We start from the raw sequence: 18,948 nt of genomic DNA, 5'->3' as shown, positions 1-18,948 counted from the left end.
GAGACACCTGAAAGATAAAAGAAGATGTTAGGTAGAAGAACCTGTTGGGGAGTATTGAGTGTCCTGGTTTAGAGGCGGCAGCCCAAATGTGCAAGGAAATAATTTGTCCCTGTGCTCAGTTAGTACCTCTGAATTAAGTTGTATCTTGCAAAGCACCATGGAAGGAGCCCTGAACTGAAAACGTAAAAATGTTATATGTCTCTTTATGACTTGTCTCCCTCCCACTCCCTTTCTGTGTCTGTCACATGTCTCTTTCTCTCTCTTTCTTCTTCTTTCTTTCTCTCTCTCTCCTCTCTCTCTCTCTCTCTCTCTCTCTCTCTCTCTCTCTCTCTCTCTCTCTCTCTCTCTCTCTCTCTCTCTCTCTCTCTCTTGCTCTCTCTCTCTCTCTCTCTCTCTCTCTCTCTCTCTCTCTCTCTCTCTCTCTCTCTCTCGCTCTCTCTCGCTCTCTCTCTCTCTCTCTCTCTCTCTCTCTCTTGCTCTCTCTCTCTCTCTCTCTCTCTCTATCTCTCTCTCTCTCTCTCTCTCTATCTCTCTCTCTCTCTCTCTCTCTCTCCTCTCTCTCTCTCTCTCTCTCTCTTGCTCTCTCTCTCTCTCTCTCTCTTGCTCTCTCTCTCTCTCTCTCTCTCTCTCTCTTGCTCTCTCTCTCTCTCTCTCTCTCTCTCTCTCTCTCTCTCTCTCTCTCTCTCTCTCTCTCTCTCTCTCTCTCTCTCTCTGTCTATGTCTCCTCCGTCTCTGATTCTGACTACTGCCTAGTTCTTTATTTTAACCATTCCTCAGATGATATTCATTAGATATGCCTTAGATTTTTTTACTCTAAAGTAAGGCAGTCGAGATCTGTTATCAGATACAAAAACTATTGATGTTCCAATGCAGTCGTTTCTAAACATCTCTGTGGAAATATCAGGAATATAGATCTACATTCACCCATCCATCCCTGCATCCTCACAGACAGACAGGCTGACGAGCTGACAGACACCCACATGTGCACACACGTACACACATACACATCATTATGTCCGGTACAGTCCGGTTCCTTCCTCTACACTGTCTTGTTCCCAAGTGTGTGCGAGAGCCCCTCAGGCTCTATTGATTTCCCCTGGTGGTTGTGATAAAGAAGCTGTGTGCAACACAGTTATGTCCCCAAAGTTGATCTGTTGGCCCTGATTGTGTGTCTGTGTGCGACTGTGTGTGTGTCCAGGGGCTTATTGCCTTGCTCCCTGCCCCATGGTGTGGCTTTCTTTGATTCTTTGATTGGCTCTCACTGTTATGCAGCTGCAGTCATAGCGGCCCCAGTGGGCAATTCACTCACACAAACACACACCGGCGTTCGAGTGCGCGCACACATGGATGCGCGGACACGTTGGCACAAGCACATATTCAACCCATGCAGTCGACGAGGAAAGGAAAGACTACCACAGGGCTCTTATTCGACGTGTCTTCTTCATGCCAACCATCGAAGCGCAGATACAGTTAACATTGATTCAGCCTGAGCACGAGAAGGAAGGAGCGACGCCGGACATCATAATCTCAATGGGTCCACTCAGATGTAATTGGTTTGTGATTACATGCTGGACATCTGCAGAGTCTCTCCATCCTGTCCCCATTATCCCATTATAGAGGCTTGATGTGTTGCTGCGTTTTGTATGCTGATTGAAGTTGAGCGTCCCCCGTCTGAGCCTGTTGATAGGGGATAAGCTACATAGCACTCTTCTAATACTCACATAATACACTTGTCAGAGGCCAGGATGTTAAGTGGTTCGGACAATAAGGGTGATCATGGCATGACTGGAAGAGGCGTTCAAACTGTGTGCCGTGGCGAAGTCTCTCACTGGAGACATTCAACACTGCCGAGTTGGAAGCGGGCTTTGATTGTATTTTCTGCATCTCTTCACCAGCAGACTGGGTTAGTGTATTTTGTGGCTCTGATGGTTGCAGAAGTCTGCTCTTGGAAAAATGTATACAAGATCATTTTTGTCAGGGTAGAGTACGCAAGTTCTGCATGACAGATTTTGAAGGGAACATTCGCAAACGTTTTCCCCTACTGAATGCACTCCAGAGGCTAAGTGTTTAGTTAGTTTACATCATTAGCTCTGTCAACAACCACACACCCCCCAACCCCCTCATTGTTGATTGGAGAGAAAATTGTTTTAACCAATATATGAAGAGCTGTCCAGACAGTTGTGTCGTTTTCAGCCTAGGATACAGCCCTTGAAAAGCCTAAGATAGGGTTCTCATCCACAGAGGTAGGATGTAGCTTCAGACTGTTATTTTATTAGTGGACAGTGGATCAATTGTCAGAAGAGAGTGAGAGTGAGCTCAGAGTCTTTTCTGGAATGAGGCCCAAGAATGTTCTAGAATAATATGATAACCAACGAGACAGCCTTCCTGTTAGATGTGTGTGTGTGTGTGTGTGTGTGTGTGTGTGTGTGTGTGTGTGTGTGTGTGTGTGTGTGTGTGTGTGTGTGTGAGAACTGTCTGTCCTCCCTCCTGACGAGTCAGAATACAGCAGTACATCAGTCAGTGTGTGTCTGATGGCCTGTGTAATGACTTCTTCTGTGCGTGTGTGTGCATTAAGTCGGCACATTTCTGCTTTGATTCACCTATAACTGTCTGGACTGGAGGTGTGAAGTGGAACTGAGAGCCTGTAACGAAGGAGATAGGAGCTGTAATTAGCCTAGCAGAACAGGATTAGCCGTTTACTCACCGCTAATAGTTCACCTTGAAATGCAAATACCAGGGGATAAAACCCTCCCCTGCTTGCCCTCCATTACCCCCTGCTGGTCGTCTGGTCGTCAGCCCCAGGAAACACACACTCGCTCTGAAGTACTCTGGGCTTATTTCGATAATTATTGGTATTTAGGAGTCCGCAGAGGCACCATGCTGTGAGTTGGTGAGGTGAATGAGGAAGGATGTTGAGTGAGACTGCCAGAGCACAGAAAGACAGTCTGAACACATTAATTCAGGTAATAACAAACCAAAAAGAGCATCGAGACTGTCTGCCCAAAAGGAAATTAGGTTTATTGATTGATGTAACCCCGAATAAAGTTTCAACGGATTCATTCTGGTTTTGTTAATTGTCTTTCCCAGCAGTATTAGGAAAACATCATAAACTATTTCTGTTTCCTTAGGAACCATTGTCATGACAATGACAGCGTTGGACGCTGACGACCCCAACACCGACAATGCCGTCCTTCGCTACAACATTGTGAGGCAGTCCCCAGACAAGCCGTCGCCCAACATGTTCTACATTGACCCGGAGCGGGGAGACATTGTCACCGTCATCTCCCCGAATCTCCTGGACAGAGAGGTGGGTAACATCTGGTCAACCCGTGCTACCTTCTGGCTGTCTGCTCTTTTGAATGTCGACTGTTGGTCTATAGTACTTTATAGGTATAATATTGGTCAAATTGACAGGTAGTCTCTTGATGTCTCTCCCTGACCACTGGCTGGTGTCTGCCTGGCCACTATTTGGCTCCTCGCTGACCCCTGCTGGGCCCCTGTCTGGCTCCTCTCTGACCCCTGGCTGGGCTCTTTTTTGGGCTCCACAGTGGATGCCTTTGGCAGGCTCCTCTCTGACCCCTGGCTGGGGGTCTGTAGTAATTGAGACCAAGAGAGAGAGAGCAGTGCAGGACAACAACATGTTTTTTATGTGTCTAGGGAGAGCATGGTGATAGACTGGTAAACTTGTTGTGTAGGGTCTGGGCTGGGATGGGTGGTGTACGTGTGTGTGTGGGTCTGTTATGTGTACGTACCACCGAGTGTGTTGGAGTGTATCGCAGTAGTGCATTCTAATGAGGCAGAGGAGGCAGAGACCTCCAGTCGCTGACGGGAGCGAGAGCGAGACAACGCCATGATTGCTTTTCCAGCGGAGTGACGAATGCCAGAACATCGATTGGGCTCGCTGGGGAAGGAGGAATATTAGCTGTTGTCAGACACTTAGAGCATGGTTTAATTGAGGTGATACACACTCATGCGCCTGCACTGGCTGTGTCCAACAAGCACCGACCAAGAAAACCCCTCAGCCGGAACCTGAGGAATCAGGAATCACCAGCACACAGTGGCAAGGCTGGCTGGCTCTGTGCATCCCTAATAGATGATTAATCTGTCATCGGTCCTATGAACCCAGAATGCAGTGGGGTTTTGCCTGGGCTTGGACAGAGCTGGGTGGTTTTCTGGCTATGCCATCATGTCATAAGCCATGGCCGTTTAGCGGAGACTTCCATCCTCTGAATGATCCTGTCCCCACCATGCCGCTCTGTCACCCTGCTGCCAGACCTGTGAGCGTGTCTGTGTACGCGTGAACGCATCGCGTGGATGTCAAACCCTTGTTAGAGCCAGAATCAAGGACACACAAATTCATCAATCATGGCCAGTTAAAGGCTAATGGACCAATGGAGGCATGTTAGCTTAACTCCTCCTTCTCATTCCTGCAACAGTCCCTGGGAAGGTCTAAACACAGTTTCTCCACCAGATCCCCATAAGTATGTATCCCACATGGCATCCATCTGTCTGGCCCAACAAATGGCTTTTTGGGTGCAGGATGAGCAACCTTGTCCCTCCACCCTCCATCAGCATTGATGTGATTCAGGCTGAGCCAGTGTATTTAGATAGACACCCGGCCCGCCCTGGGGAACCTGAGGCAATCCAGAGAAAATTGGAAAATCAATTTTGTCACATTGAAATCAAGTTGATTTTCCCTCTAGCGCCTCTCTCTCAGGCGTAAAATCCTGTCTTGATATGCACATTTATTTCCCCAGTCTATGTTTTTCTTCCCACTTTGTAGCAGACCCCACTCGACTCTCTCGTTCGCTTTCCGTTCCTTTTTCTCAATCTCTGTCTTTTCTGTCTTTCTCTCTCTCTCTCGCTCTCCAATTCCCTCTCTCTCTCTCTCTCTCTCTCTCTCTTACTCACTCTGTTCTGACTGACTCTTTCTGGATCAACTGACGATAATTTCTGACAGCTAATATTGCTGCTTGATGGGGGACATTTGGCAAGGGCTGTGATGGGGTGAGCTCTCTCCCGTCACTCATTCCCCAACACAGACCACGAGATCTCACCTGCATTGATCCTCCCAGAGCAACCAGTCTGCCTGACCGACAAACACAGAATCGTCCTTCCACGGTGGCGGCCACAGCCACACAGTGTGTTGAGCTTCAGTCGAATGGTCGTGCGTTTGATATGTTATCAAAATTAGAAGATATGTACGTGTTTTGTCTTGTGTTCCAGATGGTTGCAAAGCTGTTAACGGTATTGTATAAGGTATTGTGCTGCATCTGCAGCCTGGTAGATGTTACATAGCGTGTGCACCGCTTGCTTTGGTCTGTACGATGACAGCTACTGTATGATGGTATGACAGACACAATATGTGAATAATGCTACCCGTCTATCAGAGGGATGTGAGAGAATGACCTTTTGGTGCTTGTGTTTGTTCCGTGTGTGTGTGTGTGTGTGTGTGTGTGTATGTGTGTGTGTGTGTGTGTGTTTGACTCATTCTCCCTCTGCTGAGTTTTAGGGTGATTAATGTTCTTCACAGTCAACCGTGCTGTCACGGCTCACCTCCCCTTGTCACGACTCACCTAGTTTCTGTCCAAAGTCATCAGTACCTGAAAAGCGGGAGGGGGGAGGGTGGGAGGCAGATGATGTAGACTGAGAAACAGGAAGAGGGAGGCAGAGTGAGGCAGAGAGGCAGATGATGTAGACCGAGAAACAGGAGGAGAGAGGCACAGTGAGGCAGAGAGGCAGATGATGTAGACCGAGAAATAGGAGGAGAGAGGCACAGTGAGGCAGAGAAGCGTTGCAGTACTGCATAGTTTCCTGTCCACACACACACACACACACACATGCACACACACACACTCACACTTACCCCCATTCAATACATCAGATGAATCAGACCAATATAAGCAAGTTGAGTAATTTAGAAGTGCACTTTGCAAGCATGGTTATGTATTGTGTAATTAGGTGTCAGTTATACAATTCCTAATGGTTGTGATTGTAAAGCCTTGTACCTCATTTGGTTGAAATACAGCTTGAGAGTACAAAGAATGAATATATTGACCTCATATTCAAGCAGGTCAGTCTAAAGGAATGATCAGTCACCTACTACATGGTAATGTAAAAGTCTGGCTTCTTTCAGCCATAATTATTCCCATCATGTAGATGACTGAAGTGTGTATGCGAATCACTGTCTGCATGCACAATGGATCTGCTAGGCACAGGCAGCTTTTCAGAAGATTTTTTCAAAGTCAGTATTCTGAATGCGTTTCATGGCATGACTCTGTACTAAGAGTGCGTGTTAAGAGTGTGTATTCCGAGTGTGTTTCGTGGTGTGGATGTACAGTATACTGGCTGTATATCCACTCTGTCTTTTCACTCTTTTCATTAAATCCTCTGATTCCTTCAGAAGACCGATGAGAGGTCAGCTGATGGTCACCTGTATTACAATGGAAAAATACTTCTCTCCTCGCCCACACACTTCTGAATGACTGGCAGAATGTGTGTGTATGTGTGACTGTGGCGTGGGTGTGAGGGTGTTGTGTGTCATGGTTGCACAGTATTTATGTGTGTGTGTGTGTGTGTTTGTTGTTGCTTATAAGTCCAAAGGAAACATCTCAGAGGGGCGTACCACTGGAAAATTCAGAGAGGGTCCTCTTGCTGAAACACCCAGCGAATGTTAAGTTGAGCATGTCACGGTGCATTAATGAGGCAATGAGGAGCAGTTGCCAGGCGGTGATGGTGTCAAGATAATGAACAGGAGAGAACAGCGAGTGGTATCGACATGGAATTACATAAAACGCTAAAATATTTAACTGTGTCCTCAATCCATTATTTGTGGCTGTGAAGTGTGACTCTAATCTTTCTCTCTCTTTATCTTATTCATTTTTTATTCCTCCTGTTCACGCTACCCTTACTTTCTCCAGCAACTCTTCCTCCTCCTCCACTACTCCCCCTCTCTCCTTTCTCTTCTTTCTCTCCCTCTTTCTGCTATCACATCTCTGTCTAGTGGCATTTGTGTCTGTGAAGTGTGTGTACGTTTGTGTGTGCATGTGTGTGTGTGTTTGTTTATCCTTATGTGTCTTTATAATAATGTGTGTGTGTGTGTTTGTTAATGTGTGAATATGTGTCTGGGTGTATTTGTTTATTAGTATGTGTGTTTATTGTAATGTATGTGTGTGAGTGTGTGTGTGTGTGTGCGTGTGTGTGTGTGTGTGCGTTTGTTTGTGTGGAGCTGGTATAGCTGTAACTGGAATGGACAGATTGTTAATAATGGTCAGACTCTGTAGCTCTCTAATTCCCCCCTGGCCAATCTGGCACATGTCACTGCTAATGACAGCCAATCGATAGAGCTGGTCGCCCTGCTGCCCCTCCCCCTCCATCTCGTGCAGGTGAAACAGGGAGAGAACAGAGAGTGGATGTTGTCCAATCAGTGGCCCCTCCACATGTGGTTCAGAGGTCACCCACCTACACTCCTGCTACCTCAGGTTCTAATGAAGGGATCCTGGCCATGTACATTGTTTGTTCTCAGTGTGTGTGTGTATGTGTGTGTGTGTGTGTGTGTGTGTGTGTGTGTGTGAACCAACCAATTGGTCCTGTATGCCTGTAAAAGCCATTTATCTGCCAGCAAACAATGCTCATCAAAACTCCAAGAATAAAACTCTTAACAAGAAGTATATTTTGGACATACAATGTTCAGACGTCAGTTAGGTTGGATGTGTCTGTGTTATTGACGTTCATATACCAGCAGGGAGTTTAGATCTGGCTAGATAGGTTCAGGTAGTAACAGTGAATCTATACCTGTAACAGCGTCTCTCACACATATTTTCCTTTGAAGCAGTGTGCAGTAGAATATTACTACATGGTTCCTCAGAGCTCTATACTGAGCCCTGTTTGTTTTCAATGCAAGCGTTATAACATATGTGACTCTTCTAGAATGTCTTCTTAAATTTGACTGAATGAAGAGAGAAACCAGAACTCAGACTAATGGCTAATGAATGATCGGAAGGAGGACCCCAGTGGCTGCGCCCTGCCCAGGCTGCAAGACGGTTGGGTTGTTGTTCAGCACATGAAAAGACTTGTTCTTTATAATAGCTTATTTGGTTGCATGATGACTGTCTGTGTGCTTTGATAAACGTTTACCCCGGATTTACAAATTCCAATTATTCTGTTGTCCTTTTACTCACTCACTCTCTTACTCACTCACTCACTCTCTCTCTTCTTTCTCTTTCTCTCTCTTCCTTTCTTTCTTTCTTTCTCTTTCTTTCTTTCTTTCTTTCTTTCTTTCTTTCTCTCTCTCTCTCTCTCTCTCTCTCTCTCTCTCTCTCTCTCTCTCTCTCTCTCTCTCTCTCTCTCTCTCTCTCTCTCTCTCTCTCTCTCTCTCTCTCTCTCTCTCTCTTTGTCTCCCTCTCTCGTCCCTCTTCCTCCTTTCTCTGTCTTCCTCTTTCTCTTCGACTGCTCTTCTCTTCGACATCTCTAACTCTTCCTTTCTTTTTCTCTCCACCACTGCACCCTCCTCTTTCTCTCCATCATCGCCTCACTCTGGACATCCAATTACTCCCAGGTCAGCGTGTGATGATTTTATTCAGAGCAGTGCCGTTCACCCCAGACTCAAACAGCCATTCAAATTACAGACCCTGCCACTCCCCGGTCTGTCGCCTGCAAAATGCTGTTTTCCAACCGGCGCCCTAATCTGATCCCTCAGACGTAATTGAATGTCAGTCGCCACATAAAGATGCTTTCCTCTCCTCAATTAGCGGCTGGTTGTTGGCGTGGCAGCGACCAGACAAAGCAGACAGAAGAATATTTACTACTCTCAGGCAGAGTTATTATATTATGTCATCTATATGCAAATACGACAACGCACGGGCGTCAATTGATAACATTTCATTATGGCTGATCTGATATGCACTTCAGTTTATAAACTCTCTTTCATTCACCTATTATGATGTCGAGGTGGAGGTATGGCTTGTGTGGGAAAGGAAAGAGAGAAGAGGGGAGAGAGGTGAGCGGAGAGTGGGAAGAGGCTGAGGGGGGAGAGGAGGGATGAGGGAGGAGAAGAAAGGAAAGAGGTGAGAGAGATAGAGAGAGAGAGAGAGAGAGAGAGAGAGAGAGAGAGAGAGAGAGAGGAGGGGTGAGAATGGAGAAGGAAGGAAAGAGGTGAGAGAGAGAGGAAGGGTGAGAAGGAAGGAAAGAGGTGAGAGAGAGGAGGGGTGAGAATGGAGAAGGAAGGAAGGAGGAAATTGAGAGACTGCAGAGGAGAGCTCACAACCACCCTTCACCCTTGTCACCCACCCCCTGAACTATCTGTCCCTCTGTCCTACTCTGCTCCAGTAGGACCCGCTGCCCTCCACTGAACTATATCTTCACCCAACTGCCAGCCCGACAGTCACTCTAGTCTACTTGTCTAAGCTGTTGAATTATTCAGTATTATTACAATTAGCTATTTTTTATTTAAATTACACATACTGTTGATAGCAGCTCATGTAGTTTTAGGACCTATTCATGATAGGTTTAGATTATTGGGTGTGCTCAAGCCTTCGGCGAGAGCACAACCTTTGTTCTCTCACATATATATTTATTATTATTATTTATTTTTGCCCCCCCAATCTTTGTCAATATTTGGCCTACATAGACAACCTAGGTGTCAAAAGTTTCGTCTTGGTAGCGATTGAGTTGCTTGTATTTACGTTCCGTTGCATGGTTTAAGTGGAAATTCAATTTTTGTGGCGAAAAGTGAAGCTAATGGTGGCTAATTTGCTAGCCACAGTCACTGACGTTACTAACGTCACTACGTCACTAACGTCACGAAAACACGCGTAACTACCTGTAGCAGAACATTCGTTTCGCATCTGTTAACTTGGGGGATAGCTAGGCTAACTATAGCTTTACTGCAAGGCAGCTGCAGAAACGCCACAAGCAAAGAGGCCAGGGTGATAACTATTTACTTATTTTACTTTGTGATGTGAAACACAATTGTAAAATGTAATGTACAATATTAGCTGATATTATTAAGGAAGTAGGCCCACATCTACTTTCGGAAACGGTAGTCTACTATTTCACTGAGGCATTAGCATGACATTAGCCTCTGTTACCCGGGCAACACATACTACAGTGGTCTATGATGCATCTGTTTTCAATCATTAAAATAAACATTCCTCACAAATACATTTTCGTTGTAGGATTTATTATGACATTACATTACAAGTAAATGATTTGTGGGTGAAATTATCATTACCTGTGGTTTCAAACCAGTGTTGCTCACTGCAACGCTGTAGCCTACGCGAGACACTACAAAAACATCGACACAGCTGTAGGAAGTCAAACGGCGACAGAACATGTTCGGCACTCCCCTTACTTAAACCAAAAGTCTTTCAATAGGTGAAACTATCTGACTACTAACCTGAACTTCATTGCCACAGCCTAAACTTTGTCAATCTGTTCATGAAAATAATTCATTTCAGCCTAAACCGTACAACGGAACGTTAAATCGAATTCAACCAACGCAATCGCTACCAAGACGAACACAGCAGTAGTCTAGTACTGTACTGTAGTAGAATTTACAGGGGCAGCTTCTCCACACAGGGCTATATCGCATTTTGCGTTGTTACTGACAATGATCGCTACCAGTGAGCTTTTTATGAAGGAGCGATTTTCCACTAAATAAATGTCAAGCTTATTTACGTTTTTGGGGGCATATTTTCAGTTAGCAGATGGTACTGTTTGAATCGCGAGTCTATCTTCTGCCGGTAACGTCGTAGAATAATCTTCAAAGGGGGTTCTTTATTAATGAATGAATGCAATATGAGTAGGCTAAATGCCTGAAAATATCACGAGAAGGGAAAACTTAAAAGGACGTTTAAGTCATAGAGATTAGGTCCATTTTTACACCGGTCTGCCAAATGTATTCGTTTTGATTCAGCTATGAGGCTGCCTCTTGCAGGGGAAATGAGAAGACATCATATTTCATTCTACACTTCACTCGTATTTTGAGTTGTAAATAAGCAGCAAAAAAGGGGCCCTATGCATTTTTATATAAAATATACAGACCCCTGTGCAACCGACGCAAGCAAGCACACCCTACAATTTCCCCAGAAATTGTACCCTCTCTAGTTTATTATAGGTTTCGATACTCTGCTAGGAAACTCTGAAGAGAAGCAGGGCCAAATAATTCCAATGTACCTGTACTTGTTACATATGGCAAAAAACCTTGAATTTTATGAACAAAACCCTCACCTCTGTGTTCTGTGTTTTTACACTCTTCTAACTCTCTATTTGACACTCTGTCTATTTATCTCTCCTGCCTCATTTTCCTATTTGTTCATCTGACAGGGATGAACCTGCATTTTGGCTTCACAAGTCTATTCATGTAGGGTTCAGATTTACCAATCACGAGTTCATCAGGTTGACCTAATGAGAATGTATTTGGAGATACACTCGTCTTCCTCTAAGCTGGGTGTGGTGCTCCAGAGAAGGGCTAACTGACCTAATGAAGAGAGGAACAGAGTAGAGGGAGGGCGATTAATCTCCATCCATTTTAACAGAGGTGAAATTTTATATAAAAGTCAATTAACATCTCAGAGAAATAGGTCAGACTTGTCTGGCATCTATCGAGACGCATTCGTACTCAAATTCATACTCTTTCTGTCGCTCTCTCTTTCTCTTAAAAAGGCATCTTAGTGTGGTGTGTATGTGGGGGGGGGGGGTAGGGTTGGGGGGGTGCGTGAGGGTGCGTGGGGGACTGTGCACGTGTGTTTGCGTTTGGTGTTTGAGTGTGTGTGAGTGTGTAGACTGATGTGGACACCGTTGATAGACCTCTCCTGCCATTTCCTCCAATCCCTCTCTTTCTCCCTCTCGCTTGCTCTAATCTCTTTCTCCTGTTCACTCTGTCTTTAGTTTCTCCACCCACTCTTCCTCCTCCTCCACTACTCCCCCTCTCTCCTTTCTCTTCCTTCTCTCCTTCCCTCCTCTATCACGTCTCTGTCCAGTTGCATTAGAGAGGAAATTAGATTGCACTAATTAATTAGATCTCACTGTGCTAAAGATGAAGATTACATCCCAATGAAGGTTAGGGGTGTCAATCACCCTCTCTCTTAGAGCTGTGTGAATTCCTCTAGATAAATGGAGCCCCCTGGGCATTGTGGGTAAGAAGTGTCGGTTGTTAATCTCTTTTTTCCCTGTTTTAATTGAGTCTAACAGACGGGTTGAGTCAATGAGAGTCTGAGACAACAGAGGGGGGATTGGTGGGCGAGAGAGAGGCAGAGAGAAAGAAAAGAGAGAGAGATGGCAGGGAAGAGTGGAATTTGAGCGCTGTGTTCTCGCAGACATAGGGACAGAGCAAGACCAGACGAGAAATAGAGAAGAGAGATTAAGTCATTAAAAGCCATGAGGTGTAACAGATGGGAGATTCAGAGAGGAGCAGGAGAGAGAGCATAATTGACCAGAGGGATGGAGGTATGGAAACAGTGTGGAGTGGAAAAGGAGAGGGTGCCGCCAATAAACGTAGACCCATAATACAGAGGCTAGGACTGACTCGCCTGCCTCGGCCGACTACTGTAAAGTCCACACGTGACCTACGGAGGGTTTTAAGTTACATAAAAGACAACGAACAGTGCATGTGCCTATTGTTTTATATTGCTTAGTCACATCGACTAACGTAAGGTCTCCAATTACTACATGGCCTTCCAATCTGTACACTGCATACCTGCATGGTTATTTGGTCTCTCCAGCAAATCAGAATGTAGAAAACAGATAATACATTCCACAAAAGCAATAAGAACATAATGGGCTAGCTTAAGCCTATCGGAATGTAGCATGTCTTCAGTGAAGCAGTTGTCGCAGCGTACAATTGACCCTGAATCCGTGACACTGAATCCAAGCGTGTTCCACTTGTACTGTTGCTTATGAATGGGTTTAGTCTCTGACAATGCTGCCTTGGAGCAGATCAATTAGGAAATGCACATCGATTGTCTCTTAATGGTGTGTCCTAATACCCAGAGATGAAGTAACCAGGAGATGTTGGGAGGGGAACAAAGCGATCGAGATGTGTCTAAGTTGGTATTCAGGAACTAGAGACCTTTTCAAAATTTAGGATTTCCGAAATCAACTTCATCCGTCCTAAGGAGGGTTTGAAAGGCCAGTAGTGGGCGGGATGGAGAGGTGGGGATGGAGAGGTGGGGACCTAGTGGGCGGGATGGAGAGGTGGGGACCTAGTGGGCGGGATGGAGAGGTGGGGATGGAGAGGTGGGGACCTAGTGGGAGGGATGGAGAGGTGGGGATGGAGAGGTGGGGACCTAGTGGGCGGGATGGAGAGGTGGGGATGGAGAGGTGGGGACCTAGTGGGAGGGATGGAGAGATGGGGACCTAGTGGGCGGGATGGAGAGGTGGGGATGGAGCAGAAGGGAGATGGAAAGGTAGTGGGGGGGTGGTTGGAGGTACGAGGAAAGAGGATAGGAAAGGAACGTGGGGATAGACGTAGGTAACGTTTAAAGTGAGGGATGGAAGGAGGGAGAGAATTATGAACTGAGAGAAAGACTGGAGGTGGAAGCGACATGGAGATGGGCACAGATGGAGGGAGATCGAGGCGGAGAGGAATAGGAAGCGATACGGCATCTGGCGAGAGGAAGGGAGGGACAGGAAGAAGAGGGGGAGCGAGAGGAAAACATATGGAGGGAGGGAGAGAGATTAAACAGGTAGGACAGGAATGTAGATGTCTTAGTGGGATTGGCTCAGACAGGTCCACCTGACGGGTCCAGGAGAAGATCTCCTGTCTGCAGTGTCTGCCATCATCGCTTCTAAGATGACATCTAAGACGCCTTCAGTTTTCTGATGAAGACACAATTAACGTCCGTCTAGAAATATTTCTCATCTACATGAATGCATCTCTCCTAAAGATAAATGCTATTTTCCAATAATAAGTCTTTCATGAACTGGGTGTTGCCATCTCTCCTCTACCAAAAGACTCTACTTCCTGTATGAGGAAGGCTAGTGTTTCTGAGCCAGCTAAGATGTTCCCATCCGATCCAGGCTGCCCCGGGGGAGGTAGCAGGGATGCATGACCCATGCCTCCAGAGAAAAGACAGATCCCTTGAGTGTGGAGAGAAACTGTTTGCTTATTGAGCATGATGGAGTATAACCATTCAGCATGAGGTGCTCACATGTATTAAGATGTACAAACACACAAACACACATTATATATATACAAGCACACAGACACACTCCATTATAGTCACCAAGGGAATCACAGGCCATTATAAACCATATCTCAAATATTCACACTCCACGCAGGCTTGCCCTTTGTTATGTCAAGTGTTGAGAGGCCAAGCAAGCCCAGGCAGAAGTAGATGTCTATGGAGGGAAGAAAGGAGAGGAGATGGAACGTTCTCCATAAACCATCGACTCTGGAGACTCTGGAGACTGCAGCGTTCCTCCTCCTGCAGATGCACACCGTGATTTATCAGCCCCCAGGGAGCCGGGGGGGAGGGACCGGGGAGGACAGAAGAAGAGGCTGGAGGGAATAGAGGCTGGAGACAGGCTGCAAAGGGAAAGGGGGAGGCTGAGAGGAGCCTAGGTAGAGGCTGGGAAGAGGCAGGGTTGTGGCTGGGGAACACAGTGAGAGGCTGGAGAAGTTGTGGAGACATACAGGAAGAGGTAAGGAAGAGGACTCTAGAGAGGAGGGGTTGGCAGAGACCGACAGTGAGAGATGGGTCGAGCATGGTGGGGAGGAGCCAGCACGGGGGGAAACAAAAATAGTCTGGAGAGAGAGAGAAAGAGGAATGGAACGAGGGAGGGGGGCCCCAGGGGACAGACTAGGGAGGTAGGGAAGCTTGGCTGAAGGTAGGTTTCTATGGCAATAACTCCTGCTGACACTTGGCAATGCAAGGAAGTCTGGTTAAAGAGTGTGTGGTAAATTGTCTTGTTTCTTCCCTCAGGGCTTTAGGGCTCAAGGTCCAGGGTTTGCAGGTGGATGGGCAGTAACATGAACCTTACTGCCCCATCCCTAGCACACATGATTCAAACAATCCAAATTGTTTGAATCAAGGGCAATCGTGTTTGCCCTTGATTATCTGACCTTGGTGATACCTACAGTGAGAGCAGTCGGGGGGGGGGGGGGGGGGGGGGGGCACGGTGGAGCATGTTAGGATAGGTGTCAGAGAGACTTGGATGGATGTGTGTGATAAGACCTGGAGGCCCTGTGTGGCTGAGATAAGATAACTGACTCCTCACTAAGGACCACGACTCAGGTCCCCAGTAACTCTCTCCATATCTCACTCATACACACGTACAGTACACACACACGCACATACACACACGCACACACACATACCGTACATACACACACATACACCTCCTCAGCTTGCCATGCGTCACATTCGGAGACACGTTTTATTATCTGTGCTATCAGTTGGGGGACTCAAATGTCTGAATAGGACTGACAGAGAAAGACAAGGAGAGGGAGAGACAGAGAGAGAGAGAGAGAGAGGGGGGGGGGGGAGGGAGAGGGAGGGAGAGGGAGAGGGAGAGAGAGACAGAAACAGAGAGGGAGAGGGAGAGGGAGAGAGAGAGAGAGACAGAAACAGAGACAGAGACAGAGAGAGAGAGAGAGAGAGAGAGAGAGAGAGAGAGACGCAGGCGATGGAGAGGCAAAGAGGGTGGGATATAGTTCAAGATTATAAAACGATAGAAGCTACTAAGCTCCTGTCTTCATCCCTCCACTCCTCATCTCCTCTCCTCTCCTTTCACCCCTCTTTCTCCCCCACGTCTGCCCCCCCTCCTTCTAAATAGACAATCCACAAAATCTCCCCAGCACAGGAAACGTAAAGCTCCACAGGGGGCTTACGACAAAGCTGGAGCGAGATTGGCTCAGACGAGAGAACACTCTCACACATAAACACCTACGTATATCTGCAGACACACTCAACACTGTCACCATGGTAACTGATTAGCCTGTCAACAACAGGGATTCCGACCATGTGATGCCCCACACACACACGCAAACGTGCACACAGGCGTATACACACACACACACACGCCTAATCTTCTGTAACACTCCTACTCATTAGGACAGAATAATATATTTACTGAAATGGTTAATAGTCCCCTGTGAGCTGTACTGTCCACCCCGCTGTCTTAGGTCATGTGGACCACCATCTAGTCTTTGTCTTTGTGTGGAACTGACATGTGACTTTGAGATAGCTACTTTTTCCTTGCATCTGCTTTTGCTCTGACCAGGCCCAGTCAGAAGGATCTTCACTCTGGCACAGACTCCTCTCCCTGGAGTTAAACAGAGTCAGAGAGACTCCCTGGGCCTGCCTCCTCTCCTCAACCCGCTAATACAATTAACCAAAGAGAAAATTGCTGTATCAGTAATGGGCTTACTGCTTGGATTGTTTGTTTTAGATGAAGCGTGTCAAATCTGGATGTATGATTTTCCTAATACCTCCTATTAATTAATTCATCAGCACTCTTTTTTAAAGTGGCTTCAGGCAGGGTTGTTCTGGTACAAGCTGTATCACAGTATTCCCTGGCTTCCCCTGGTTCCTTCTGAGCCTCTCTCCTACCGCACTGGTCTACAATACATGGCCCCCCAGCCCTTGTTCACCTGCCTCTCCCATCATCCCTCACCCATCATCCCTCACCCATCAACCCTCATCCACCTTCCCTCATCCACTTTCCTTCACCCATCATCCACCTTCCCCCGCCCGCCTTCCCCCGCCCGCCTTCCACCGCCCGCCATCCCCCGCCCGCCTTCCCTCGCCCGCCTTCCCTCGCCCGCCTTCCCTCGCCCGCCTTCCCCCGCCCGCCTTCCCTCGCCCGCCTTCCCTCGCCCGCCTTCCCCCGCCCGCCTTCCCCCGCCCGCCTTCCCCCACCCGCCTTCCCTCACCCGCCTTCCCCCACCCGCCTTCCCCCACCCGCTTTCCCCCACCCACCTTCCCCCACCCGCTTTCCCCCACCCGCTTTCCCCCACCCACCTTCCCCCACCCGCCTTCCCTCACCCACCTTCCCCCACCCGCTTTCCCCCACCCGCTTTCCCCCACCCGCCTTCCCCCACCCGCCTTCCCTCACCCACCTTCCCCCACCCGCTTTCCCCCAACCACCTTCCCCCACCCGCTTTCCCCCACCCGCTTTCCCCCACCCACCTTCCCCCACCCGCTTTCCACCACCCTCTTTCCCCCACCCACCTTCCCCCACCCACCTTCCCTCACCCACCATCCCTCACCCGCCTTCAATCGCCCACCTTCAATCGCCCACCAGTTCTCCCCCACAAGTCATTGCCCATCATTCCTCTCCCACCAACTCCTAGTCCATCCACCCACATGGACCTGTCTAGCTTGCAGCACGCTTCACAGATTCTGCCACAGTCACTGCATGAGTTCAGACCATGATAATGGATCTGCGTTGGATCACGTTTGTACTGTTGAAATGGCTGTGTGAATAGTATAATTATTGGTTGATGCGCTAGTTAATGACTATGTCTTCTCTTCAGCAGTTCTACCTCAGATTTGACTTTCCACTGGAAATGTGGAACGCTGTGCCCTTGTCAAACTCCTAATGATCTTATTTACACCCACCAACATTTTGTCTTGACAAACGGCGTTAATAACGTGAGAATTCTTTGGTTGAAGGCACCCTCATTTTACCAGCTGGGCCACGTGCAGACATGATTACACGGCTGTCTCTGCTCTCTTCCTCCTTCAAGGACCATGTAGAAAGACGCTAGATCTGTAAGAAAGAAAAAAGCAGAGTGAAAAGAGAGATAAAATAAGAAGAGCAAAAAAGGACCATGGTATGGGTAATTATTTGAAGTTACTTCCATCGGTTCTCTCATGTTCTTTCATGTGTGCTGAAGATGTGGAGTAAGGATGAGAGGCCAACCGAAAGGACGGGCCATTCATTAGCTCATACCTCAGATGTCTTCTAATTGGCAGACTATTATGAAATGTTCATGACTGCCGTTTAGAGAATGCGAGAAAACCTCTCATCTCCAGAGGAAACTCTGTTCTTCTGGCGATGGTTGTCTGGCTTCCTTTTACTTCAGAGGACAGTCTCATGTGTCCAGCCCGATAAGCTTGAAAAAAAACATCAACATCTAAAAAAAATACCGTAAGCTTTGATTGGGTAACGTTGACATCTGCTTTCGCTTCTCTCAGGATGTATGTGGGTGCATACATTGTAACACGTGAGGAAGCTGGATTTGGGAGGACGCTGTCCCTTTAAGAGCCGCTATCCTGAGGTGAGGTGAGGTGATTTGGGAGGACGCTGTCCCTTTAAGAGCCGCTATCCTGAGGTGATAAAGGTGTTGGTGGGTTGGAGGGTATTTTGGGACGGTGGGATTTGTGAATATTGATGAGTGACATTGCCAGGCTAGCAAGAGAATCAATCCTGGAGGATAATGGAGGCATGGTAGTAGACAGAGTGTTGTTCTCAGCAGAGAGACGTGGCAGGGATCGCTAACTCGTGGAGTCGGTTTGTGTGCTTGTGTGTTTGGGAGCATGTGTGTGCATTTATTTACCCCCCTCCAGGCTCAAGCAGATGTCTGTAGACCCATGGCAGTATGGAATATTACACATTAGTTATGCTAACAGGTGGATGGGATATCTGACTTGGCAGGTGAAGTAGATCACGCACAAACACTCTTGACGAACATTGTCATGGAATCTGACCTGCAAGCTGTTCAACAGACGAACGGACGGACGGACAGACAGATTTCCTGCCTGCCTGCCTGCAGCTCATACTGTTTGTTAGTTTTCAGAAGGAATGAATTCATGGCTAGTTCTGACTCGTCTGGTTCCCAACACTGATGACTGTTTCCTGTTTCATTAGAGCTGACTGCGGGGAGTCGTGTCCCTGCTCTCACAGCCTGTCACCCCCGGCTGGGCCTGAGCAGGACTTACATTACCATGCCCACGACACAGGTCCACAAGGACACAAGGACACAGTCACACACAGACACAG

The 18,948-nt window shown here is 47.4% G+C and overlaps 1 protein-coding gene across 1 annotated transcript in view; it reads left to right on the top strand.

The window, feature by feature from the left end:
- The first annotated feature begins 2,909 nt into the window (after window positions 1-2,909).
- The window catches only part of LOC134020659 (cadherin-13-like), a 61,498-nt gene continuing 45,459 nt past the window's right edge, over window positions 2,910-18,948 (top strand). The window contains exons 1-2 of the mRNA XM_062460820.1: window positions 2,910-2,916; window positions 3,129-3,307. Of these exons, the coding sequence (XP_062316804.1) occupies window positions 2,910-2,916; window positions 3,129-3,307 (186 nt within the window). The remainder of the gene's footprint in view (window positions 2,917-3,128; window positions 3,308-18,948) is intronic.

The sequence above is a fragment of the Osmerus eperlanus genome, chromosome 5 (assembly GCF_963692335.1).
Source record: "Osmerus eperlanus chromosome 5, fOsmEpe2.1, whole genome shotgun sequence".
NCBI classification, from domain to species: domain Eukaryota; kingdom Metazoa; phylum Chordata; class Actinopteri; order Osmeriformes; family Osmeridae; genus Osmerus; species Osmerus eperlanus.
This window is presented reverse-complemented; position numbering and strand designations above follow the sequence as displayed.